This window comes from Pleurodeles waltl, chromosome 1_2 (genome assembly GCF_031143425.1).
Source record: "Pleurodeles waltl isolate 20211129_DDA chromosome 1_2, aPleWal1.hap1.20221129, whole genome shotgun sequence".
In the NCBI taxonomy this organism is placed as follows: domain Eukaryota; kingdom Metazoa; phylum Chordata; class Amphibia; order Caudata; family Salamandridae; genus Pleurodeles; species Pleurodeles waltl.
In genome coordinates this window covers 1,305,914,885-1,305,941,166 of record NC_090437.1, presented here as the reverse complement: position 1 = coordinate 1,305,941,166, position 26,282 = coordinate 1,305,914,885, and the positions used below count along the sequence as shown (strand labels likewise).

The 26,282-nt window shown below is 46.1% G+C and overlaps 1 protein-coding gene across 2 annotated transcripts in view; it reads left to right on the top strand.

The window, feature by feature from the left end:
• The window catches only part of EXOC6B (exocyst complex component 6B), a 1,319,737-nt gene extending 1,299,467 nt beyond the window's left edge, over positions 1-20,270 (top strand). Inside the window, exon 22 of one of the 2 annotated variants that reach the window (XM_069205590.1) lies at positions 18,780-20,270. In XM_069205590.1, coding sequence (XP_069061691.1) covers positions 18,780-18,897 — 118 coding nt within the window. In that variant the 3' untranslated portion in view covers positions 18,898-20,270. The remainder of the gene's footprint in view (positions 1-18,779) is intronic. The other variant, XM_069205592.1, reaches the window with a different exon arrangement.
• The last annotated feature ends 6,012 nt before the right edge of the window (positions 20,271-26,282 follow it).

Genomic DNA, 26,282 nt, shown 5'->3' with positions numbered 1-26,282 from the left:
GGGAAGCTGATCGGAGATGTCTGGTTGGTTGGTGGAAGGTCAGGCATGTGTTGATGTATGCTGATCCTTCGTTGTTTCATTGTGCAGGGCCTCGTCTGTGTGAGTCATCATCTTGAACTGACATCTCTTCTGAATTGGAAGCAAGTGTTGTTTGTTTGAGACAGGTTGTGATATGGGTCCTTCTGGGGAGGTGGAGTATGAGTCTTGCTGCTGAGTTCTGTATTGTCTGGAGTCTCTTCAGGAGACATGCTGTGATTACTGCATAGAGCGTGTTTCCGTAGTCCAGTCTGCTGGTGATGAGGACTTCTGTTTTTTCGGTGTTGAGTTTGAGAGTTTTTGTTCATCCAGTCCGCTACGTTCATCATCACTGCCCCATTATATCAATAGACAGGGCAGTGTAGCGGTCATAGACCCTTTGTTGGGCAGCAATCAGCCTGTGGAAATGGGTGCAGCATTTGTCTGGCAATGTCTCATCTTGCAGGCTCCTTCCGTGTGAGGGCTCATGTTGTCACATTTCTAACTGGTGGTCCATGAGTGGGAATTACACCCCAAACTGAGAGGGATTATCTTCTCCTGATTAAGTTGCCACCAGGACTCAAGCAGGAAATGTGTCATATTTGCGGCATGCCTTCCCCTCTAATTGGTTACCTATAGGATGCCTTCAAGATCAACTGGCTTCAAGGCCTCCTGTATGGGTTTCTACTTATTCTGCCTCTATCAAAATTCCTGCAAAAGCTGCAGGAGGATTGAGCATAGCTGATCCCAATGTTATCGGACTGGGAAAGGAGCATCTGGTACACTGATCTGTTACCATTCAGCATTTAGCCACTTCCTTGTCTGCACATGGTGGACCTGCTCTCCTAGGAGGATGGGGAGGTCCTCCTACCCAATCCCCAAATGCTTTGGTTACAATCATGGAGATTGAGCATGTCATCTGGAGTTGTGTGACTTCCTGCTAAAGTTGCAGATGGGCCCCCAGGTGTACATGAAACCTGCTTTGAAATCCCTCTATTTGTGCCACTGATACCTGTTTGATCAGTGGTGCAAGTAGGGAGGCTTAGATTAGAGCACTTTAGATCTGATTTATTTATTTATTTACAGAATTTTGTATACTGCGAACATGACTCATCAAGGTATAAGAGTGCTGTACATAAATCAGTCAGTTCATACATACAAGAGAAATTGCATTAAGGAATATGCAGGGAGCGATCCAGATACAGGTACAGTATGCCATTCAGCCTGGTAGGTCTATGGTCCAGAGGTATTCAAGTGAAAATAGTCACGCTGAGTGACTTTAGGACTACTAGTTAAGGAGGCTATTCATCAGGAGCATTTTTACTGCTTTTTTGAATGAGGTAGTAGAAGGGTTGATCCTAGTTTCAGGCAGAAATGCTTTCCATATTCTTGGGGCTGGACCGGAGAATGACCAATTGGAAGTTTTTATTTTGTTGAACTACTGTGGTTTCAGTAAAAGGGAGTTAGCGCTTCTCATGGAGCGACTACCACGTGATAGTTTGAGTCTTTTGGCCAGGTAGACAGTTGTGTTGAAGGGCCTGTTGTGTCTTGTAAACTATCTTAAATTGGATACTTGCTTCAAATGGGAGCCATTTTTAAATGGTTTAGGTCTGGTGTGATGTGGTCCAATCTTCTGGATCCTGCAATGAGCCTAGCAGCTGAGTTCAATGTGGCTCTTAAGGGTGCCAGCTATACTTTGGGTAAGCCTGCCTGAGTAGTGCTCCCGTATCTAATCAGGCGATAACTAGGGATTGGACAGCTAACTAAAAGTTATGCTGAGGAAAAAAGGTTTTGATTTTTCTTAGTATGTTTAGTTGGCATCTGGCTCCCCTTGAGATTGCACTGATATGCTCCTGCATGTTCAGGTATTTGTCAAACATTATACCCAATGATCTTGTGGAGTCGATAACGTGTGGGGCGCAGTTCAGAGCAGTGAGTTGTGTGAGCCATTCTTCTATGGGGGAGCTTGATTGTGGTGGGCGATCAGGAGGAATTCAGTTTTGAGAGTGTTAAGCATGAGGTGGTTGGGGGGTCAGCCATTGTTGGGTTTCAGTAGGGTGCAGTTGAGCACTTTGATATCTTCGGGTGAGGAAATTTTCAAATATAGTTGTGTATTATCAATGTACATGTGGTAATGAATGTTTGTGAGCTTCACAAGTTCGGTAAGATGTTCCATGAGCAAGTTGAATACCGTGGGTGAGAGCGTGGATCCTTGATGAACTCCAAACGTGACCAGTGTGTTCTTAGATAGGGTTTGATTGGCTTTGATTCTTAGTGCTCTGTTGTGAAGGAACAAAGCAACCCATTTGACATGACCCATCCTCTTCTCAAGAAGGTCAATCATACTGTCATATGTGACCATATTGAAGGCAGAGGAGAGATCAAGAAGTCTAAGCAGGCAGGGTGTGTTCTGGTCCACAATTCTCAAGGCATCATCGACAATGTTTGTTAGAGCCGTTTCAGTGCTATGGCCCTTTATGAAGCCAGTTGGATGATGATTGAGGAGTTGAAACTGCTCAATGTGGTTGCAAAGTTGCATGTGTGCGCATTTCTCTAATAGCTTTACTAGTGTCGGGATGCTGGTGATTGGGTAGCAATAGTTGACGTCAGACAGGTCCGCATTTGTATTTTTTTTTTTAGAATTGAGGTGGCCTGTCCTATCCTTAAGCAGTCAGGGAACAAGCTCTGAGAAAATGATGCATTGACTATCTTAGTCCAAAGAGAAAGTATGGAGAGACTGAGCTGTTTGATGAGCTTGGAAGGGAGAGGATCATTGAAGTGGTTGAAGGGCTTTATTGATGGTAGTGTTGTTAGTAAATTGGTTTCATCCGGTATTTTGAAGGCATGCCAAGTAGCCTTGTTTTTGGTAGAATAGCCAATAGGAGGGGGTGCTCTAGTGGTAGCAGTCTGGACCTGGGTTTGCAGAAGCTGTGAGGCGAGTTTCAGATCTGATTTAATCCTCCTTGACTTTTCAATTAAATAGGCTGAGAACTCATTGCCGGTGGTGGTCAGATTTGCAGACTACTTGTTTGACCAATTTGAATCGTTATTTTTATTTTTTTATTTTGGCAGTGTCTAGTTTTTGTGGGAGCTTCTTGTTGACCTTAAGTGTTTGAGGTGTGAGATGGAGGGAGGGGCCCCTTTGGGTTCCATGACCTCTCCGCAAGCCTTAAGTTGCGCCTTTCCTCCTTTAGGCTGTCATTAAACTAGGGTTTGGCGTGCCTACTCAGTATTCTTTTTAGCTGCTTTGGAGCGATCGTATCAAGTATGTCTGATATGGATAAAAAGTGATGTTCAGTAAGATCATTCACATTTGTCATAATTGTGGGAGTCCTAAGGATGATGTTGTTAACAGAAGTTAGATTGAAATTCCTCAAGTCTTTGGTACACTGAGTGTAAGAGGTTGGCTCTTTCTAGACAACACCTTTTCCAAGGTGAGGAAGGAGATTAGGTAGTGGTCAAACCTGTCACAGGGGGTATGTTTTAAAGCTGAATGTCATTGTCACAGAGAACCCAGAGAGTCAGGCTCCCACCCTTCATATCCAGACCAACAGAAGTTAGCTGCAGAGACCCTCAGGGATCCTCCCTGAGCCCAACGCTTTTCAACATCTACATGGCCCCGCTTGCAGCCATTGTCAGAGGCCACGGAATGAACATCATATATGCAGATAAGACACAACTCATATCTCTCACCGAAGACCCGGACAAAGCTAAGAGGAACTTTCACACCAGAATGAAAGCCGTCACCTCTTGGATGAGGGAGAGCTGCCTCAAGCTCATCTCAGACAAGACCAAGCTCATCATCTTCGGAAACTCCACTTCAGCCTCTCCTAGATTTCGGTGAGAATGACTCTGAGGCTGCTGGGCCTTATCGCAGTGGAACCTGAAGTTCTAGTGAGCACAGCATCAGGGGAATCTCTAAGACAAGGTCCAGGTCTCTGAGGGAATTGTGAAAGATTTGCAGTGGTGGTTAACAAAACATGATTGGATCAGAGGCAGATCCATCTCCCTTCCCCAACCAGATCTGACAGTAGTGACAGATGCATCACTACTGGGATGGGGGGGGGCTATCTGGGAGAGGTGGACATCTGAGGCATCTGGTCTCCAGTGGAAACTGGACTCCACAACAACCTGTTAGAGCTCTGTGTGACCTGGCTAGCATGTAATTCATTTCTTCCCTCTATCAAGGGAAAGATGGTGCAGGTGTTCATGAGCTACTCCACCGCCATGTGCCACTGCAAAAAGCAGGGCAGGGTGGAGTCATGGACCTTTTGTCAAAAGGCTCTGCACCTCTGGACGTGGCTGGAACAGCAGGGCATATCCCTGGTGGTTCAACATCTGGCAGGATCTCTGAACGTCAGAGCAGATGAACTCAGCTGAAAATGCCTAGCAGATAACGAATGGCGTCTCCATCCAGAGGTGGGCAAGTTCTCTTTCGGCAGTGGGGAGAGCCTTGGTTAGATCTGTTTGCCTCAGCAGAGAACGCACAATGTCAGCAGTTTTTCACGTTGGAGTTTCCACGGTGGCAATTGTTCAGGCCTCCTGTATGCCTTTCCGCCCATTCCACTTCTGGCCAGAGTTCTCAAGAAGATCAGGAACGTCTGGGCCCAAGTCATCCTTGTGGCTCCAGACTGGGCACAGACAGCCTGGTATCCCAAGCATCTGCAATTGTGTATCGATCCGGTTGCACTTTAGGGAGGATCTTCTGTCGCAGCAGCAGAGAAGGGTCCGCCACCCAAACCTGTCAACTCCCTGCCTCCTTGCTTGGAGATTGAGCAGCAACAGTTGACAGCTTTCGACCTTCCTCCCGAAGTCTGCAATGTCATTCTTGCAGCCAGGCATCCCTCTACTAAGAAGGTGTATGATGTGCGCCTGCGATGGAAAAAGTTTGTATTATATTGTACAGAGAAATCAATCGACACGCTTTCTGCTTATATCTCTCTTTGTATTCTCACCCTTGCCTAGCAGGGATATGCTTTGGGTACTCTAAAGGGTTACCTTTCTGCTGTCTGCCTTCTTGCGGCTGCCTGACCAACCCTCTTTATTTAAGTCCCCTATTGTAAATAGATTCTGTAAATGTCTTGTGCATATGTTCCCCCTTCACCTTTCATTATGCTTCAGTGGCCCTTAATTTGTTTCTTAAATTTTTAATATATGCTCCTTTCAAGCCTCTACGCAATTGTCCCCTCCGGCTTCTCACGCTCAAAACAGCATTTCTTGTGGCAGTAACATCTGCCCAGAGGGTGAGTGAGCTTCAGGCTTTGTCATCCAAGCCTCCCTACTTCACTGTGTTTCCAGACAAACTGGCGCTTTGCACTAGGGCCTCTTTTATCCCAATAGTAATGACACCATTTCATGTGGGCCAATCTGTCACCTTGCCCACTTTGTACGCTCTCCCACATCCCTCCAAAGAAAAGTAACAACTCCACCAGCTGGACCCAAAAAGAGTGTAGTTGTTCTAATTTGTCTGCACAAAATAGTTCTGGGTGGATGATCAACTCTTCATGGGGTATGTGGGTACGAAGAAAGGTTGAGCAGTGCATACACAAACTATCTCCAGATGGATCGTTCTATGCATCAAAATCTGCTATGCATTGGCCAAGAAGCAACCCCCTGAGGGCTTTTGGGCTCATTCCACCAAAGCCAAATCTGCGACCCCTGTGTTAGCACATGGAGTCCCAGTCCAGTACATCTGCAAGGCAGCAACAAGGGTATTGTTGCACATGTTTCCCAAACACTACTGTCGCGATAGTCAAATCCGCAGGGATGGGCATTTTGCCTGTTCAGTCTTGCAGGACTTCCTAGTTTAACAAATTTGTCCTCATCCGGCCACCAGGGACGGTATTGCTTGGTTATCTATTCAAAGGTAATAAATCTGCGGCTAGAAGTCTCTATCAGATGAACAAATTGCTTACCTTCGGTAGCGCTGTCTCTGGTAGAGACAATATATAGCCCAAAGTTCCTTACCAACCCACCCATCCTGCCCGCTCTGCTGACAGATTTCAAGGGTTAAGGATACTCCCTTTCAGGGCCCTAGTTTTGACACACCAATGTCAGTGCGCACTTCATGGCTCTTCACTCCTGGTGTGGAAAGTCATGAAAAAGTAACAGACATTAGCGCGCCGAGGTGGCTCCTATATTAGTGACGTGGACGTCACTTCCGTTGTGGATGATGCTGACGATGACATGCAGAGCCTATCGACACCACCTACTGATGTGCAGGGATACTGCTCACAAAAAAAATTCCTGGTCCAATCTGATGCCTAGGAAATAAAAAAAAAAGGTAAGGCATATACTAGATATTGTCTCTACTGGATAAGGGGTTACCAAAGGTAAATAACTTGTTCTTCTGGATCAAGTCGGCTACTGGAGGGTATTAGTAAGATGAAGGCTCAGCTGGCTGATATAGTATCCAGCTGAAATCTCTCTACACAAGATAAGTACCTTTTACTGTCTGTCGAACAATTTCTTCTATTTTTGTGTGGTAAAGATAAGCAAAATGAACTTCGTATGTCAAAAGAAAAAAAACAAACAAACTCATAACAACTGGCAACCTTCTGTGTTGTGGAGATGCAGCACTGTTTATCATTATGCATTTTTATTGGCTATAAATGTTATTTTCTGGTCACTACCGCTCGGTGTTGGTAAATATCCAATAGCCTGCTTTACCTATGAATATCCTTCATGTTTATTAGTCTTGGGCAATCTGTCTAAAACACAGTAAGTCATAATAGCGTGTCCTGTCATTCTGAACACCGCCTAAACGGTTTGGTTGTGAACCTGTGAACAGCAGCTATACTCCTATAATTTTAGATCATATGTCTTTTACCTGCACATGCCAAGGACTGGGCTAAGTTGCAAGACATTTGTTTCACCCTATAGTGATAAATCCGATTATAGTATCTCCCATAAAACGGAGGTCTCAGTACATTTTATTGCTCTAACCAATCCCAATAAAGCAAGATGGTGCAATGAACGAACTTCCCAAAGTCATATTTGTCTGATGATGATGTTTTTGGTAATTTTGCATATTTATACGTTATACAATTTCAGCATTCTATTCTTTGTTAGTCCACTGAAACTTACCTGACCACGGATTTTTGCACAAATACTTCAAATTATTTTTGCAGATGAATCTTTCTCATACACACAGGAAAAATACTTCAACAAATTCTCGATAAGCATTTGGAGATTATTAATTATGTCCTAATCATAAAAATTCTGAAGGGTGAGGTTGGCATAGATAAAGTCAATCTTATGCGCCCAGTGGTTAATGATTTCACTGCATTCTTGCAGTATTATCCAGCATTGCTTTGCAGAGTCTTTTATTACGAATGATATAGCCAATTGAATATTTGTTGGTTGTATTTTTTTTCTTATAGTTATCTTTTCCCTAATCTCACCTTTGTTTTACAGGGTATCAAGAGTGTAAGTACTTCCTGCCAGATTTGAGCTTTCCTGCTAACTTTGTAATAAAAATCATATTGAGATATATTCTAATAAAACATTACTAAATCCATGCTGGTTCTTACACCAGACACGGTTCACTTGTTGTGTGCTAAAAGCATGATATATTTTAAATTTACTCCCCCCTCGGTTGAGTTGTTCCATATGTTAGTAAATTATCCTATGTCATTATTTGTTCCAATGCATGGTTGTTGCTTAAAGTTTAGAATATTTATTGTTTATTGAATATATATCACAGAACCTAGTTTGTTCTAGATTATATATCAAAAACATTTTGCTTTAGACCCCATATATGTTGATTTACTACAGTGTGCTATTCTTTGGAGTGCATTATGACAAGCTTTCTCATGTTGCGGTGACCTGTGCTTTATCAATACCTGTAGCAAACGTGCATGAAAAAGAATGGAAGGATAACTTGCATGAAACAGAAATACAGTAAATGCATGGAGCACAAATGTGTGCAACAGGAAAAATTGAAGCAGAATTCTCTGTTGGTAACCCATCGCGTTGACTATTGTCTAGAAATTCATAGAGGAGAGTTTTTATAAAGCAAGTGTAATAGCATTAGTTTTAAGGAGTAGTAGTAACTGAAAGAAACTGAGTGTAATAAGTTGAGGGAATCCCAGTTAATATGTTGTTTTGGTTTAATTGTATTTCTATGCCAGTGTGATAGTTGTACTGTACTGAAAGACTAGAATTGTTCGAACTGAAGTGGGTTCCTTGGCTTTTTGTATGGTAAAACAGTCTAGTGCAGTTACCTTGGGTTCTGAATGAATCTAGGTATATCTGCTAGAGACTTCTAGTTGTAGATTCCTTACCTTAGAATTTTCCCCCAGGCGTCAGACTGGATCCAGAGGTTTTTCTTCAAGCAATACCCTTGCACGTTGGTAGGTGGCGTTGGTCGATTCCTCAGGCATCGTGGTCGCCGTGATGACGTCGGGAGTAGTACACAGATGACGCCCTCACGCAGTGACGTCAGTTCTTTTTTTTTCCGCACCATGCGCTGATCGGAGAGAGAGCTACCCTTGGCTATTTTTGGGCCGAATTCAACCGTTTTCACAAACTTTTTTGGTGCCCGACTTGGTGCTTCGAGGATATCCCCGAAGACCGGGTTCAAGCCGTGCGAGGACTGCCACTGCACGATGTTGGTGACCGACCCTCATCGTGTTTGCCTGTGGTGCCTCGAGCGCGACCCTGACCCGACGTTGTGCTCAGAGTGTCAGGCAATGCATCCGAAGGCTTTGATGGCGGCCTGGCACTCGACTCCGCGTAGATCCCGATCTCGCTCGAGAGGAAGGTCTCGAGATCGGTCACTGAGCCATCACCACTCGTCTTCTTCAAAGTCTTCGGGTCAAGGTAAGAAGAAGTCGAAGAAGTCCCATCACTCTCCGACTTCACCCCGTTGCTCAGCCGATGCGACGCGGGACGAGTGTCCACGCACTAGGCCTCCGTCCTAGGAGCCTACGTCTGGGTCGACTCTGCGCTTCCCTGAGGTTCCCTCATCTTTGGGCGTGCCAACCCTGATACGGCACCTTCGGTCCCAAGGGGCTTGGCTTAGGGGCCTCTGGGTTCTGCGCCAGCGGCTTCGGTCCCGGCCACCGAGGTCACCTCCAGGGTTCTGCGCGGATCCGCACTGACGCCGGTCGTGCAATCGAGACCTTCCCCGGCACTGGGTCGTTCATCAACGCTCCCGACGTTGGTAGTGCCTACTATCGACATCGACCCGATTCTCATTCCCGACGACTCGGAGTTGGAGCGGCGTCGGCCGCCATCGGCTTCGGTGGCCCCTATTCGCCCGAGGTCGGATTCTGACCCATTTTCCTATGGGTACGAATATGGGGAGGAATTGGAGGGGTCCCTGGACCCTTATGAATACCAGGAAGACCCTACTATGGGCTGGGCACAGGACTTGGGCAAAGCCAGTGGTCTGGATACTTCTCCTGACTCTGGCATGCTGTGTCCTCCTACCGTGACTACAGCGGAGGGAGCTACCTATAGTATGGTGGTTAGTAGGGCGGCTGAGGTCCTTGGCCTTGAGCTACCTACTGTCGAAGTCCGGTCTAATCTCCTGACGGAGGTGCTTCAGCCTGGGGCTTGTACGTCTGAACCCCTTCTCCCATTTAATGAGGCCCTCACTGATGTCCTTTTGGGTACATGGTCCAGACCCAACACAGGGGCTCCTGTGAACAGGACTATCGCTCGCCGCCATCGCTGCGCTGAACGACCCAAAGTTCCTGTCCCAACATTCAACGCCTGAGAGTCTTGTCATCCAGGCGTCCTCTTCTTCTGGCGCGTTCCTTTCCGCACCCCCGGATAGGGAATCCAAAAGGATGGAACAATTTGGTAAGAAGTTGTTTTCTTCCTCCAGCCTTGCGCTGCGGTCCGTGAACACTGCATGCCTTTTGGCCGTTATTCCCACTCACTGTGGGATACGGTTGCGCAAGTCCTGCTGCAGATACCGGAGGAGGCCCCTGCTATCGTCTCACAAGCAGTCAAAGTTGGGAGAGACGCTGCAAAGTTCACGATCCGTTGTAGGCTGGATACAACCGACTCTCTGGGCAGATCGGTTGCTATGACAGTGGCCTTACGGCGCCATGCCTGGTTACGTACTTCTGGCTTCTCGGGGGATGTCCAACAGTCACTCATGGACATGCCCTTTGATGTCACCCGTCTCTTCGGAGACAGAGCGGACTCGGCCTTGGAGAGGTTCAAGGATTCCCGGGCTACGGCTCGGTCCCTTGGCCTTTCTTCCGCCACACGCCCCCCACAGTCTGCTTTTCGTCCCTTTCGTGGCCACCGAAGGGGCGCCCTGTCGCATCCTTAACCCAGCCACCGGGCCATGCACCCTGGACAGCCTATGCGTGTTTAGGGGCGCGGAATCCCACGTGGCCGTGGGACAGGGATCCAGAGGTCTGTCCAATCCACTTCTGCCCCCACATCAGCCTCCAAACCTTCCTAGTCCGTCCCCTCACTCCCGTCCAGTTGGTGTCAGAATCCGCCATCACCTGCCCCACTGGGAACATACAACCACGCACGGGTGGGTTTTGCAAATAATTCAGAAGGGCTACTCCCTCCCTTTCAAATCTGCACCACCACACATGCCACCATCCTTCCATCACCTTTCGGAGGATCATTTGGTGCTTCTCCGCCAGGAAGTCGCGGCTCTCTTGGCCAAGGGAGCTATAGAAAGGGTCCCTGTGCCAGAAGTAGGTCGTGGTTGTTATTCCCACTACTTTCTGATACCAAAGAAGGACAAAGGCTTGTGCCCTATCCTAGATCCTTGGGACCTGAACTACTTCCTCAAGAAGGAGAAGTTCAAAATGCTCACCTTGGCTCAGGTTCTGTCTGCCTTGGACCCAGGAGACTGGATGGTAGCGCTGGACTTGCAGGATGCTTATTTCCACATCCCCATCCTGCCTTTCCACAGACGTTACCTACGATTCGTGGTAGGTCACGAGCACTTTCAATTTACTGTGCTCCCTTTCGGCCCTACCAGTGCCCCCCGGGTGTTCACAAAAGTGATGGTGGTGGTTGCAGCTCATCTGCGAAGGTTAGGGTCTCCGTCTTCCCCTACCTAGATGACTGGCTGTTGAAAGCACCTTCGCCCCCGACAGTGGTCTCCCACCTCCAGACTATGGCGGACCTCCTGCACCAGCTGGGTTCACTATCAGCGTGCCGGAGTCACACCTGACTCCCTCTCAGACGCTCCCTTTCATCGGAGCGGTTCTGGGCACTGTGATGTTTCAGGCTTATCCTCCCCAAAAGCGAGTCCAAGACATTCAGGCTATGATTCCGATCTTTCAGCCTTGGTCTTGGGTTTCGGTGAGACAGACTCTGAGGCTGCTGGGCCTCTTGGCCTCCTGCATCCTGCTAGTAACACATGCAAGGTGGCATATGCGGGCTCTGCAGTGGGCCTTGAAGTTCCAGTGGGCGCAGCATCAGGGGAATCTCTCCGACATGGTCCAGATCTAGGAGGGGACTGCGAAAGACCTGCAGTGGTGGCTTTGGAATCCCAATTGGGTCATTGGCAGATCCCTCTCCCTTCCCCACCCAGATCTCTCTATAGTGACAGATGCGTCACTTCTGGGTTGGGGCGGCCACATGAGAGAGGCGGAGATCAGAGGCCTCTGGTCTCCGGCGGTTCGGGACTCCACATAAATTTGCTGGACCTCCGAGCGATCAGACTTGCGTTGAAAGCATTCCTTCCCTCTCTCAAAGGGAAAGTAGTGCAGGTGTTCACAGACAACACTACCGCCATGTGGTACTCCAACAAACAAGGCGGGGTAGGGTCCTGGACCCTTTGCAGGATGCCCTACGCCTCTGGACATGGCTGAAACATCAGGGCATTAACCTGATGGTTCAACATCTGGCGGGCTCTCTCAACGCCAGAGCAGACGAACACAGACGCTGACGCACTGTTGATCACGAATGGCGTCTCCATCCGGAGGTGGCGCAAGGTCTCTTTCTCGAGTGGGGAGAGCCTTGGTTAGATCTGTTTGCCTCTGCAGAGAACACGCAATGTCAGCTATTTTGTGCGTTGGAGTTTCCAAGGCGGCACTCGCTCAGAGACGCTTTTCGTCTTGAGTGGAACTCTGGCCTCCTTTACGCCTTCCCGCCTATCCCTCTTCTACCCAGATTTCTCAAGAAAATCAAGTATGACCAGGCCCAAGTTATCTTGGTGGCTCCGGACTGGGCTAGAAGCGTGTGGTATCCAGAGCTATTGAGCATGTCCATTGATCCTCCACTCATACTGCCTCTTCGGGCTGATCTTCTGTCGCAGCAGCAGGGGACGGTCCTCCACCCGAACCTGTCCAACCTCCGCCTTCATGAGTGGAGATTGAACGGCAACAGTTGACGGCATTTGCCCTTCCACCCGAAGTCTGCAGTGTTATCTTGGCAGCCAGGCGTCCATCGACTAAAACTGTATACGCCTGTCGTTGGAATAAATTTGTGGCATGGTGCACCAACAAATCTGTTGAAACCCTATCTGCCCCTCTTTCAGAGGTTCTTCTATTCATTCTTTCTTTAGCCCAGCAGGGCTCTGCATTGGGCACCCTTTGGGGTATCTGTCTGCCATTTCTGCCTTTCTTAGGCTTCCTGATCAGCCCTCACTCTTTAAATCTCCTCCTGTGAGTAGGTTCTTGAAAGGGCTCACCCACTTATTTCCTCCCACTCCCTTCATCATGCCTCAGTGGGATCTTAATCTTGTACTTCCTTACTTAATGTGTACCGCCTTTGAGCCAATGAATAATTGTCACTTACGGCTCCTCACATTCAAAACTGTCTTTCTCATCGCCATCACCTCTGCTCGCAGGGTGGTTGAGCTTCAGGCCCTTTCTTCAAAGCCTCCATACTTGTCTGTGCACCCCGACAAAGTGGTGTTACGCACTGTGGCTTCCTTCCTTCCTAAGGTGGTTACACCATTTCATGCAGGCCAGTCCATCACTTTGCCTACCTTCTACGGAACCCCACATCCTTCCCATGAGGAGGAAAGACTCCACCGTCTGGACCCAAAAAGAGTGTTGGCGTTCTAGCTCAATCGTACTAAAGACTTCCGGGTGGACGATCAACTCTTTGTTGGCTATGTGGGTTTGAAGAAAGGGAAGGCGGTGCAGAAGCGTGCCATCTCCCGATGGGTGCTTCTTTGCATCAAAATGTGCTACGCTTTGGCAAAAAAGCAACCTCCTGACGGCTTGTGGGCTCATTCTACCAGGCCCACTGCTGCATCCACTGCGTTAGCACAGAGTTCCTGTCCTAGATATCTGTCAGGCAGCTACGTGGGCGTCCCTGCACATGTTTGCTAAGCATTATTGCCTGGATAGTCAGGTCCGTTGGGACGGCTACCTTGGTTGTTAGATCCTGCAGGACTTTCTAGTATGATCTTAGTTCGCAGCCCACCACCGAGGATGGCATTGCTTGGGTATCTATTCTAAGGTAAGGGATCTGCAACTAGAAGTCTTTATCAGATGTACAAGTTACTTACCTTCGGTGATGAAATATCTGGTAGAGACATATTCTAGTTGCAGATTCCTTACCCCCCACCCATCCTCCCCGCTTGCGAACTGATTTCTAGGGACAAGGATTCCCCCCTTTCAGGTCCTTAGCTCTGGCGCACCAATCTCAGTGTTCTTAGCGGCTCTGCGCTCTGGCGTGAAAAGTCGTTAAAAGAAACTGAAGTCACTGTGTGAGGGCAGCGTCTATGTACTACTCCCGACGTCATCACGGCGACTACAACTCCTGCAGAGTCGACCGACGCCACCTACCGACGCGCAAGGGTATTGCTCGAAGAAAAATCTCCGGATCCAGTCTGACGCCTGGGGGAAAATTCTAAGGTAAGGAATCTGCAACTAGAATATGTCTCTACCATCTATTTCGTTACCGAAGGTAAGTAACTTGTACTTTAGAGCCCGTAGAGGGTGTGAGATTTGTGATAAGCTGTGAGGTGTCTTGGCCCGGAAAAATCTTTGCTACATTAAAAGCAAGGAGTGGTTCAAGGCAGCACCAAGAGTCAGGATGCTCATTATGCATAATGATAAGTTTAGAGCTGGACCTCCTGACTGTTTGCAGAACTGGGTTCCTTATTCTAGTCTCGTGGAAGAAAAAAATAAGCCTTACAAAAGGCTAAAATAGAACCTAGTGGACAGGAACATGAACATCCACACTCAGAAAATCTTTGAAGTATCTTGTCTCTGGCTCCCTTTACACAAGGCATGAAACCCAGAAACTTCACTGCCATGAGCAGAACACATACATGTACATTGGATTTTTACTTGTTATTTGTCATCCCCCATATATTTTTCAAAGAGGATTCTCAGTGTTATTCAATTCATCTTCAAGAAGGACTGCTATTAATTATGCATCAATCAGGCTTTTTAGTTTTTTCTTTTTAAAGCTTTTTCATTCTTACTTTTGCCAAATATGCATTACTTTTGTGGTAAATAAACTTATTTTCTAAAAACATGCTTTTACTTTCAAACACACTCTTGATTTCATGACTTACATGGTTGAATCTCTGACTAAGAAATATGAGAGAATATGATTGAAAGTGTTGCAGTCCATTAACACTCATGATTGTTCTCCCGATTTTTAGATAATAATAACTTCTCAGTGGATCAAAAACTGAAATGATGTTTGCTTTTGCATAGGCTGGTAATATCTTTAGTATTCTGGCCATCCTGGAAACGACCCCTATAGCTTGCTGCCTCCATAATCTTGACTGCCAAAGCTCTAGTACAACATCGAAAGCTTATGCACACGCTAAGCTGGTGGTCTGCAGTTACACCCATAAGAGAGAGTTGCCCAGACTGAGTAGAGATATTGGTAATGGTTGTTATTAATGCACAGAAAAGGAACCAAAGTTAATAAAAAATTGGGTAAATAATGGGTCTTGGCCTTTGAATAGACTGGATACCATCTGCCCCCATACTTTCAAAGGCTTTTCTGCATCTGCTGCTCTTTCAGCTTGTACCAGGATGAAATTCTCTTAGTCTGGAAGCATGAGACACTCTGAGTAACTTGTTCTAAATATGATTTTAATTACATCGCAGATTCTCGCATACATTGCTCATGGAGTAAGTAATGTTAATCAAAATTTTAATTTCCCATAAATATTAACATTATTTAAACTTTTAGAAAGGCTGATTTCCCAAGCAGGCCTCTTCAAGCAAAAACAAACAGTGTGATTGTGGACTCTTAGGGCCGGATGTATCAAACATTTTGGCATGTATCAAGTCCAATTTGCGATTTGGTAACTTGTTACCGAATCGCAAATTGGATTTGCGACTATATACCCAATCGCAGAGGTATGCATGATTGTTTTGTGACTGTGAAAAAGTGTTTTTTTGGGCCAGCTTTTGAGGTTTGCAAAGGATTCTGGATAACAGGACCTGGTGAGAGCCCCACAAGTCACCTCATCTTGGATTCCCCTAGGTGTCTAGTTTTCAAAAATGCGCAGGTTTGGTAGGTTTCCCTAGGTGCCGGCTGAGCTAGAGGCCAAAATCCACAGGTAGGCACTTTGCAAAAAACAGCTCTGTTTTCTCTGGGAAAATGTGATGTGTCCAAGTTGTGTTTTGGGGCATTTTCTGTCACGGGCGCTAGGCCTACCCACACAAGTGAGGTACCATTTTTATCAGGAATGCTGGGTGGAAGGAAAGTTGTGGCTCCTCTCAGATTCCAGAACTTTCTGTCACCAAAATGTGAGGAAACAGTGTTTTTTAGCTAGAGTTTGAGGTTTGTAAAGGATTCTGGGTAACAGAACCTTGTGAGAGCCCCACAAGTCACCTAGTTCCCTATGTGTCTAGTTTTAAAAAATGCACAGGTTTGGTAGGTTTCCCTAGGTGCCGGCTGAGCTAGAGGCCAAAATCTACAGCTAGGCACTGCAAAAAACACGTCCGATTTCAATGTAAAAATGTGATGTGTCCTTGTTGCGTTTCCTGTTGCAAGCATTAGGCCTACCCCTGCAAGTGAGGTACCATTTTTTTCGGGAGACTTGGGGGAACACAGAATAGCAAAACAAGTGTTAATGCCCCTTGTCTTTCTCTACATTTTTTCTTTCCAAATGTAAGAGACTGTGTAAAAAAAAGTCAATTTGAGAAATGCCTTGTAATTCACATGCTAGCATGGGCACCCCCGAATTCAGAGATGTGCAAATAACCACTGCTTCTCAACACCTTATCTTGTGCTCATTTTGGAAATACAAAGGTTTTCTTGATACCTATTTTTCACTCTTTATATTCCAGCAAATGAATTGCTGTATACCCGGTATAGAATGAAAACCCATTGCATGGTGCAGCTCATTTATTGGCTCTGGGTACCTAGGGTTCTTGATGAACCTACAAGCCCTCTATATGCCCGCAACCAGAAGAGTCCAGCAGACGTAACGGTATATTGCTTTAAAAAATCTGACATTGAATGAAAAAGTTAAAGTAAAATGTTGAGAAAAATAGCTTTGTATTTTTCACCTCAATTTCAATATTTTTTTATTTCAGCTGTTATTTTCTGTAGGAAAACCTTGTAGGATCTACACAAATTACCCATTGATGAATTAAGAATTTTGTCTACTTTTCAGAAATGTTAAGCTTTCTGGGATCCAGCATTGGTTTCACACCCATTTCTGCCACTAACTGGAATGAGGCTGAAAGCACAACAAATAGTAAAAATGGGGTATGCCCCAGTAAAATGCCAAAATTGTGTTGAAAATGGGTTTTTCTGATTCAAGTCTGCCTATTCCTGAAAGCTGGTAAGCTGGTGATTCTCGCACCGCAAACCCTTTGTTGATGCCATTTTCAGGGGAAAAAAACACAGGCCTTCTTCTGCAGCCCTTTTTTCCCATTTGTCTGAAAAAAATGACATTTTTGCTGTATTTTGGCTAATTTCTTGGTCTCCTTCAGGGGAACCCACAAAGTCTGGGTACCTCTAGAATCCCTAGGATGTTGGTGAAAAAAAGGACTCAAATTTGGCGTGGGTAGCTTATGTGGACAAAACAATATGAGGGCCTAAGCACGAACTGCCCCAAATAGCCAAAAAAACGCTTGCCACCTGAGAGGGAAAAGGCCTGACAGCGAAGGGGTTAAGATGAGTTTCCCATAAAGAGAGGTGAGGAGCACCAGATAGCTAGGCAGCGTGAGTAGTGGAGTTATTGAGTGGCTGTTGGACTGCTTACTTGCTCTTCCCATCAGAGTCCTTTTGAAGAGGGGACACAAGTGCAGTTTCTTTACAGAACTAATGTTATTAGCAGCACAGTCCATTTTTGCATTTCATTTAGCACTCATTGATGCATCAAGAACGAAAGTCTGTGGAAAAAATGTCACCTATTTCTGATTGAGTTCACAAGGTCTCATTAGTAATGTCAAAGCATACTACTCTGTGGGCAATTCAGTCAACTGTCTAGCAGGGCAACCAGATGACGAGAATGTATGACACAGTCGTCATCCTGATCTACATAGACATCTAAATTATCTCCAAACCACTACTAAACATGAACAACTTCAAATGAGGGTCTTCTCTAAGGAGTACTTGCAAATTGTTTCATTTACCTAGGGATCATCCTAATTTCCTGTTAAGAAAAGAATCTAAATACACATCAGTCAGATACTCCTACTACCAGTGTTTCTTCTTGAACCTTTCATTTTTACTTTGATATATTTGTGTTATTGTAGTTGGCAGACTGGCGGTGCTTAATCTCAATGGTCCTTGGTGGTTTCAAGTGGTAAGCCATTATGGTCATGTACAGTTAACTGTCTCTCCTTCCTTGCGTAATGAAACAAGCCTGCTGCCTTAGGGACTACTTTCTCACGGATGATACTTTATGGGGTAGGGCAGGTGTTAGAGTTCAATCGAAGAAGTGGGTTTTTGATCTGATATTCTTCAGTCGCACCCCTGTTGACAAGTAGTTGAATTTTAGGTGAGCCAGGCAAATCGGTTCTCAAGCTTTTGTTGAACTGGATATAGTTGTGTGCTGACCTCAGAATTCACTTCAGGGCCATCCATAGCGCTGGTGCCTGGTCTGTCAGTGTCTTGCCTCCGTGCATCATCAGTTAGAAGACCTCTACAGTCGCTGAGTGCAAGAACTTATTCTACCCATGGTGGGGTGCTGATTTCTGCAGCTGTTTTGGCCCTTTGCCTCAGTAGGTCTTTGCATGGACATTTGAGCATCTTTCTTGCATGCACCAGGAACCAGTGCATGGTCTTGTGGCTGGTCTTCGTGGTTATGCTTCTGCACACCTAGGTTAGTTCTAGCTTGCATGTTTTTAAGTTTTGGCAGCATAATGTTGAGGTTTTTAGGGTTCCATTGTAGAAGAGATTATAGAAGCCTAAGGATGCCATCATCCGGGCTTTTCTTGATTCCATCTTATCAAGCGAATTGATTGATTGATATAACATAATGGAAGTCACAGCCTGTAGGCGCTCCCAAATTATAATTAGGTTCACCATTTTTGTGACCATCTGTAAAAGGGGCCTGAAACTTGTTGCTTTTGCTTGGATAGATTATTTTGTAAATTGCCAGTTTAGCTCTGCGTTGTCATGGTCTCAACCCTCTGTCCGTGAATATAAAGACTAAAGGAGGCACCAGGTTTGAGAATTATGACTGCAGTTCTGAGGTGTATGAGCATGTGAGGTGGTTGTTCCATGAATAGGACAATTTTCTTTGATTTCATCTGATTCGTGGGGGGCACTTAATGTCAGAAGTGCACATTATGGAAAGTGTGACTCCCTTTGGTGGGTTTCCCAAAAACCCTAGAAGATATGTACCAAATTGACTTTTTTTTTTTTTAATTGACTTTTTCTTTTACTCATAGGATGAAAGAGACGAGCCGAAAGAACACCGTTTTTGCACAGTTCCGAAAGAATGAGCGTGACAAACAAAAGCTAATTGACACCGTGGCCAAGCAGCTTCGAAGCCTCATCAACAGTTAGAACCTACAAGGGCAACAACATGCACAGCAATCATAGACTGGGAAACGCTGGACCGCACCCAGCTTGTGTCCACTGCAAAGGCTCCCAGACCACTCCACATGTGCGTGAATGGACTTTGGTCTTCTGCTAAAAATGAAGACGTGTATTTTTGTATGCTAGGGTACACTGTATGGTGTTCATGAGTCTGACTGCAGGCCAACATTTGGGAGTCAGTTGCCAAGGTTGTAAGGTGCGAGTTGCCATACCGTCCAGTGTGGTCTCAAAGTATGTAGAGGTGGTGGTTGAGTGGGGGTTTGTTCTTATGAAACTTAGCAGGAGTTCTCCTCTGGCATATAGATGAACTTTAAAATATGACTTCTCAAAGGCTGATTCTGACGATATCACCCATGAAAGAAGTGTTCACTGTTGATAAGCTGCTGGTTTCATTCATAACTTTTGCAAGCTTTGAAGCCAAATATTGCAGTTGCTTCTCTTAACTTGCACAGAATGGGAAGAGGGAGTACATTGGCAAAATTGATGAAGTTAGTTTGATTGTCTCGTCTCCCCGCCCCTCGGCCCACTCTCTGATCTGTTCTTTGTGCCCTAGCAGTTTCTGTGGTTCAGTTCTAGCCTGCCTTCCCATTACAACTCACGGTAGGTTAAGGTTTGTACTCTGTGGTAACAAAATACTAGGACGCAAATCCTCCCGGTCTTCTTCCGATTTCGTATGTTTTCAGAGATTTTACGGAACAATCTAATGTGGAAACCATATCCCACCTGAGAAACGAGCCTGTCCCTCTCCATGTAGCCTTCTAATGTTGCTCATTTATAATGAGTACAGCAAAGGCATGAAATAATGAGCGGCAGCAGGGATCAAGGTACCAACGATTGCTGTAGTACTCACCACCAGATACATCAGCTCTAATGCTCCATACCTGCACAAAAACAGAAGCGGCTCAAAAATGTGCAGACGTTTTCTTTCTTTTTCTTTTCTTTTGAGACAAGCAGCTGCAGATGTCAGCCGTGATGCTCGGAGATCACGCAGGCATTTCCAGTTTTTATTAGTGGGAGGGGAGTCTGACATCGAGCACCACTTATAATCGCATTTGTCAGTCACGGCGTTGCTTCTGGGCAGGGTGGTTTTCTTTGCTGCTGATGATTTTTTTTTCCTCCTCCTCCCCTCTCATCCGAGTTGAGGGAGATGCCACGCTTTGTAGGTGGGCGTATATGGCGCTCCTTCCTGTCTTCGCTGTGGAGGGAAAGCCGCCGTGTCACCCCAGAGGGAACAGCAGGTTCTCGAGTTCAGGACAGGCCGGAGGCGTTAAAATCTTCCGCCTCATCTCTGGGCGGGCGGGGTCGCCTTTTGTTGCGGTTTGACTGGTGACCTTTTGGTTAAAAAAAAAAAAAAAAAAAAATACAAATCAGTGTAATTGAAAGAGTTTTGAAGATATGTGCTCGCCCTGGGGTTCACGGAGAGGTGGGCTGGAGACAGACTGGTCCCTCCGTGGCATCAGGCCCGTGGCTCCCCGCCTGCCACGAGAAGTGAAATGAAGCTGGGAACCGTCTGCGCTTTGCTGTTTCTCTCAGATTACAGGTGTGGGGGTAAAGGGGCACTGTGGCTTTCCCGAGACTGTGACATCCACGGGCCTGCTGGTCAACTTAAAACGATGTCAGCTGCTAAGTTCTTGGCCCAGCAAGTTTCATAGCAGAGCAAACCAGAGCCTCCCGGTGCTGAAAGCAGCGCAGTCGGCACACTCCCTATGTCAGTCTCTCACAGGAGCTCACTGAGCGCTCCCTCAGAACTCTGTGCGCACTCCCTCTTTCAGTCTGTCACAGGACCTCCCTCCGCGCCCCCTCAGAAGTCTGCGCGCACTCCCTCTGTCAGTCTCTCCCAGGAGCTCACTGCGCGCTCCCTCAGAAGTCTTTGCGCACTCCCTCGGTCAGTCTCTCCCAGGAGCTCACTGCGCGCCCCCTCAGAAGTCTTTGCGCTCTCCATCTGTCAGTCTCACACAGGAGCTCCCTGCGCGCTCCCTCAGAAGTCTGTGCGCTCTCCCTCTTTCAGTCTGTCACAGGACCTCCCTCCGCGCCCCCTCAGAAGTCTTTGCGCACTCCCTCTTAGTCTCCCAGGAGCTCACTGCGCGCTCCCTCAGAAGTCTTTGCGCACTCCCTCTGTCAGTCTCTCACAGGAGCTCACTGCGCGCTCCCTCAGAAGTCTGTGCGCTCTCCCCAGTCTCTCACATGACCTCCCTGCGCGCTCCCTCAGAAGTCTGTGCGCACTCCCTCTGTCAGTCTCACAGGGGTTCACTGCGCGCTCCCTCAGAAGTCTGCTTGCACTCCCTCTTTCAGTCTGTCACAGGACCTCCCTGCGCGCTCCCTCAGAAGTCTTTGCGCAGTCCCTCTCAGTCTCTCCCAGGAGCTCACTGCGCGCTCCCTCAGAAGTCTGTGCGCACTCCATCTGTCAGTCTCACACAGGAGCTCCCTGCGCGCTCCCTCAGAAGTCTGTGCGCTCTCCCTCTGTCAGTCTCTCACAGGACCTCCCTGCGCGCTCCCTCAGAAGTCTGTGCGCACTCCCTCTGTCAGTCTCGCAGGGGTTCACTGCGCGCTCCCTCAGAAGTCTGTGCGCACTCCCTCTGTCAGTCTCGCAGGGGTTCACTGCGCGCTCCCTCAGAAGTCTGCGCGCTCTCCCTCAGTCAGTCTCACAGGAGCTCACTGCGCGCTCCCTCAGAACTCTGTGCTTGACGCGTACTCCCTCTGTCAGTCTCACAGGGGTTCAACTCCAGTCCTCCTCTCACCTTCACCCGCTGAAGACTAGAATGATGCAAACGGTGCATGCGCCCGCGTGCAGTGCAGCATATACAAAAAAGGAAATGCATTTAGAAACATTTTCTCCTCCAAAATTGTATGTTGTGAGTAGTTTACTATAATATCAGGCAGTAAGTAGGTGCTCACAAGAATAACTCACCGACGAGCGGGGTCCAGTCTCACTGATGGCGACCGTAGTACGGTTTAGGCTGACAAAACGTCTTGGATTAGCGCGGACAAGGCTTGTTTTATGATAATGCAAAGAGGGTAACGCGATACAAGGCCCGGGATTAGGAAATATGTTTGTTTTAAGTGTTGATGTTCTGAACGTCGTATCCTTCGGCACATTCCTGTGCGCTGGCAACTGTCAATCTGCCCGTCTTCCATGCTGTGGCACTGCAGTATTATAACCTCCCCACCGCAGCGTCAAGGCACTACATCAGCAGAGCATCTTCGTTTACACGCTGCGGCTGATCCTCACTCGGAAGTAGTTTCATCAACCCGTTGATGAGCAGACACAGTTTTCCTTCGATCATGCCTCATCACATTAAGCTTTTGCAAGGCACACGAGGGAGAGTGGGAATTGATTCCAGGGTTGAATCATCACTACAGAAACTCCACATCAACACTACAAGTATCTTGATAGCATTATCCTTAAAGGTGGTGCCATGTTGCTTTAGTCATTACCATAGCACGAGTGAAAAAAGTAAATCATAATGTTTCAACATTTTGACCCAAAAGTCTGCTGTTTTCGTATTATTGGGCTGTTTTTGCCGTAAATCATAACCATATTGCACATTTTTTGGGTAGCTCACTATTTAATTTGACCAATTTTTCCTGTGAGGAACAGCATTGAGTGCCTCTGCTTTAGTGTTGAAAAACGGCAGCTAACCGTGATAATTGTGCCCATCATATCAAGAGCCGTGCAATAGATACTAGTCTGAATTCCCCACCTGATGCAAAATAACTAACGAGGCTTCCCAACAGCCTGAGAACAAGGAGTTGGAGGTGTACAAATACTGACCAGCTGTGGAGGGTGGGGAGTTCCTTCTGAGAAAGAGAAAGGTAAAGGGGGGATACGTCCTTCCGAGACGAAACCACTACAAAAAGAGTACCGCAATTAGCTACTCACTAGAGGAGTGTTTCACAGATGAACTCACCCAGATGAAAGCCCCAGACCTTTTTCAGGCCTATGAGAGTAGGGCTGACAAACGTTGGTTGAGTAAGGGTCATAGGACCATTAAATCCTCGAATACCCTTCATTAGTTCAGTTTTAATTGTTCCCATCCACTCCGCGAATAAAGATACCTTGGAGTGCATGAGGGATTTTTATGTTTTAGTTACATCCCCTAGTCTGATTTCTTTTAAGAGCTCCCTGAAATATGGTCGAGCCTACCCTGACCTTTAGGAGTCAAGGTGAACCCGATGATGAAGCATGACACTGATAGAGTGTGTGAGGGTTATATATTTTTTTTTAAAAGTGAATTTTGCCTTTCCCACTCCTGTAGAGGTAATGTGTAAGTGAGACAGGCACCTTTTCTCATATTGGTGAGTGTCATGAGACCAGGAGGAATACACTTTTGGTAGGGATAGTTTAGGCTTCAAAATAGCCCCCACACTTATCTAGTAGAAATTAGATAATGGCTTTCTGTGGCGTTTCATTCATTTTATTGGAACTTACCGTCTGCTTTTCACCAGTGAGGATTACTGTAGTGACTGCTGCAACAGAAGTGAGGGGTCCAGTATGGGGGAGTCCGTGTTAACTTCATAAAATGCCATTGTCTTGAAACTCTGTCTGACACCTGTACTGTGATGCAGTTTAAGAAAGGGTGATTGACACAATTGAGATCGGAATGATGGTTTTAGGGCAGTTGCTGTGTGTGTGGTACTCCTAGTGAGTTCCAGGCAGATCTATAACACTTCTCAATATTAAGATTCATTCATGCTTTGGCATGGAAAGAGGTTCCTCCTGGTCTCCGTGTACCGCACCAATGCACAATATATCTGCAGTTTAGGTTGCTGGTGGCCACTGGTTACTGCATGCTTGCCAGTCATTGATATACTAAGGCATCTTCCTATCGCGGACAAAAGACTGACCATGTCACTGACTGATACCGTATGCCTCATAGAAGAGGAAGTCGGCAACTAGTTAAAGAAACAGTGTGAAGAAAGCAGACCGTCTTAGTGTCCCTGAACCTTGCAAGTCTTTTTAACTATTAGGTTTGCTGACAAGGATACCATCTAAAAATCTCCCTGAACTGTTTACATTAGGAAACCCCACTACAATTGATCCTGTGTCTCTGAAAGCTCCCTAAAATGGATCCATATCGAGAATTGGAGAAATGCTGTCTCCTTGGCTGGCCTTTGGGCCTGACATGTTCGGCAATAAAATATGTTAATTAGAATCAATAATGAACTCCCTTCGGAAATATGTTTGCTAACCGAGACTGCCTATGAGAGGTTGTGCCCTTTAACGTTTATATATTGTTAAAGGAGTTTGCTTTTCACTTGTATGTCACTCTATAATACTAAATTCAGAATGATTACTAAACAGAGAGGTAAGGACTTACCACAGTCCGTCCGTATAAAGGTAAGGAGCCAGTAGTATATAATGAACCTTCAAGTGACGAGCCAGTAGTCCATACTACCTATCTGGTCGTATTCTCTCTCAGTTCACCAGGGTCTTTTGCTATGGAAGAGCACAGTGGGGTGACTGCTGTCACCTTAACTTATGAATCCTACTTAGGAAAAGAAAAATAGGACATAGTGGCTTTAAGGCCCCCACTCCCTTTTCTCGGTTGGACATTTTTAGACCGGACGTTTAGCAAGACCTTTTGGCTGGTCTAAATTATATAATATATATACTTTTAGGAACTTCCAGCCAGCCCTCCTTATCCATTGGTCTGTTGTTGTCGTCATTCATATTTTCTCCGCCTGCTATAAAATCCAGCACGTGGCAGCCCATTTCAGCCATTGGCTACATTTATTGTGTGTGATGTCATTCTGCTGTTTCACAAGAACACAAAGTAGTTTCCTTCTGTGCCAGGTTCTAGTGCGGCAAAGTGCACTTTTTGAGAACAATAGAAAATTGTGCTTTTAGCCAATATTTTTTTAATACTGGTCATGTATGTCTATTACATAATCTGGGCTGTGAAAAGCTTGCACCAGAATTGAAGAAAAATGTCACATATGACTGATATGCTGAGCTGTTGTTGCAATGTTGCAGCGTTAAGTTGTGTTATCTGTAAAAACCTAATAAATACAAATTTACAAATATATATAGACCATGTCCCAACTGCTCCCCCAAAATACACTTTACAAAAACTATGATGGTTAGCAAAATAAACATGGACAAAGCTATAAGGCAGGCAGCCGATGTCAGACTTACTGGCTTTGTCAATGTTTGCACCTGGTTCTTGGGTATACATAGCATAGATTATAGCTCTATCAAACTTCATTAGCATACTGCAAAGTGTTCGCTTCGAAAGTTTGCTGCAAAGAGCAGAGTATATTCAAGTGCCTTTAGTGTGCCAACAGGATCTTGCTAACGCTCAACTCACCTGTCCTTGACGGCTGACTCCTGTCTTGTGGGGACTGGCACCCACTCACCCTCCATCGTCCCTTCACCCTTCTGCAACAGCAGTCCTCATAAGATTTTTTTTTTTATGAAGCGCTTATTCTTCGTGCACTGAAAATAACAGATTACCACTGTTATTATGTAGCCCATTTTTCAGACTTTCAGAAAACTAGAAGGGTAAATTGGCAAGGTGCCTTGAACTCGTGGCCTGTTGGTTTCTACTATATTCAAGAAATAAACGTTCAGCCCATTGAGCCGTCTCAAGCGCATGCCACCAGACTAGTGTGTCAGCTGGGTGAAGAGTGCAGCAGAACAAACCCCTAAATTAGCAAGCATTGGCAAAGCCAAAAGGTCTGGTGTTGGCTGCCAGCCTTTTGGGTTTGTCAGTGCTTTTGTTATGTGTTCCTTTTTAAGCTGCCGAGCCCTTGCTAGTATGAAAACACATTGGCTAAAAGCTAAGATATGTTTTGGCCTCGAGGAGTTTGCATTATCGTCGTAGTCTGTGGCGCAGAGTAGAACTGCTTTGTGCATAGAAATGCTCTTGCAAAAGAGCAGAATGCCATCGCTCACAGTGAAGTTAACCAATGTCTAAAGTGGGTTGACCCATTGCCCCTCACTGCATGCTGTAGTGGATAGACACAGAATGTGAATGACACACCACCAGACCAATGAATGAAGAGGGCTGGCTGAAAGCTGCTATAAATAAGATATATATATATATATAATTTAAAAAAATAAGTTAAAAAAAAAAAGAATTTAAGTCTTGGCCAACGCCACAATTGAAAATTAGGTCTGGCTAATTATGACAACACACTTCAATTAGTATTCATCCTGTGTGCTTTATACAAGACTAAAAGGAAAATAAGTCATACTGGGGTTATAAAAAATTAGTTTCCCACTGAAAGTGAGTTTCCGCCACCAAGCCGCTGCTAAAGGTTGTGAGGTGTGCTCTTGAGCAGATTCAGACATAACCTCAGTTTTTAAAAAATTGTAGGACGCTATATAGGACGCCAGGATGCTACAAAAC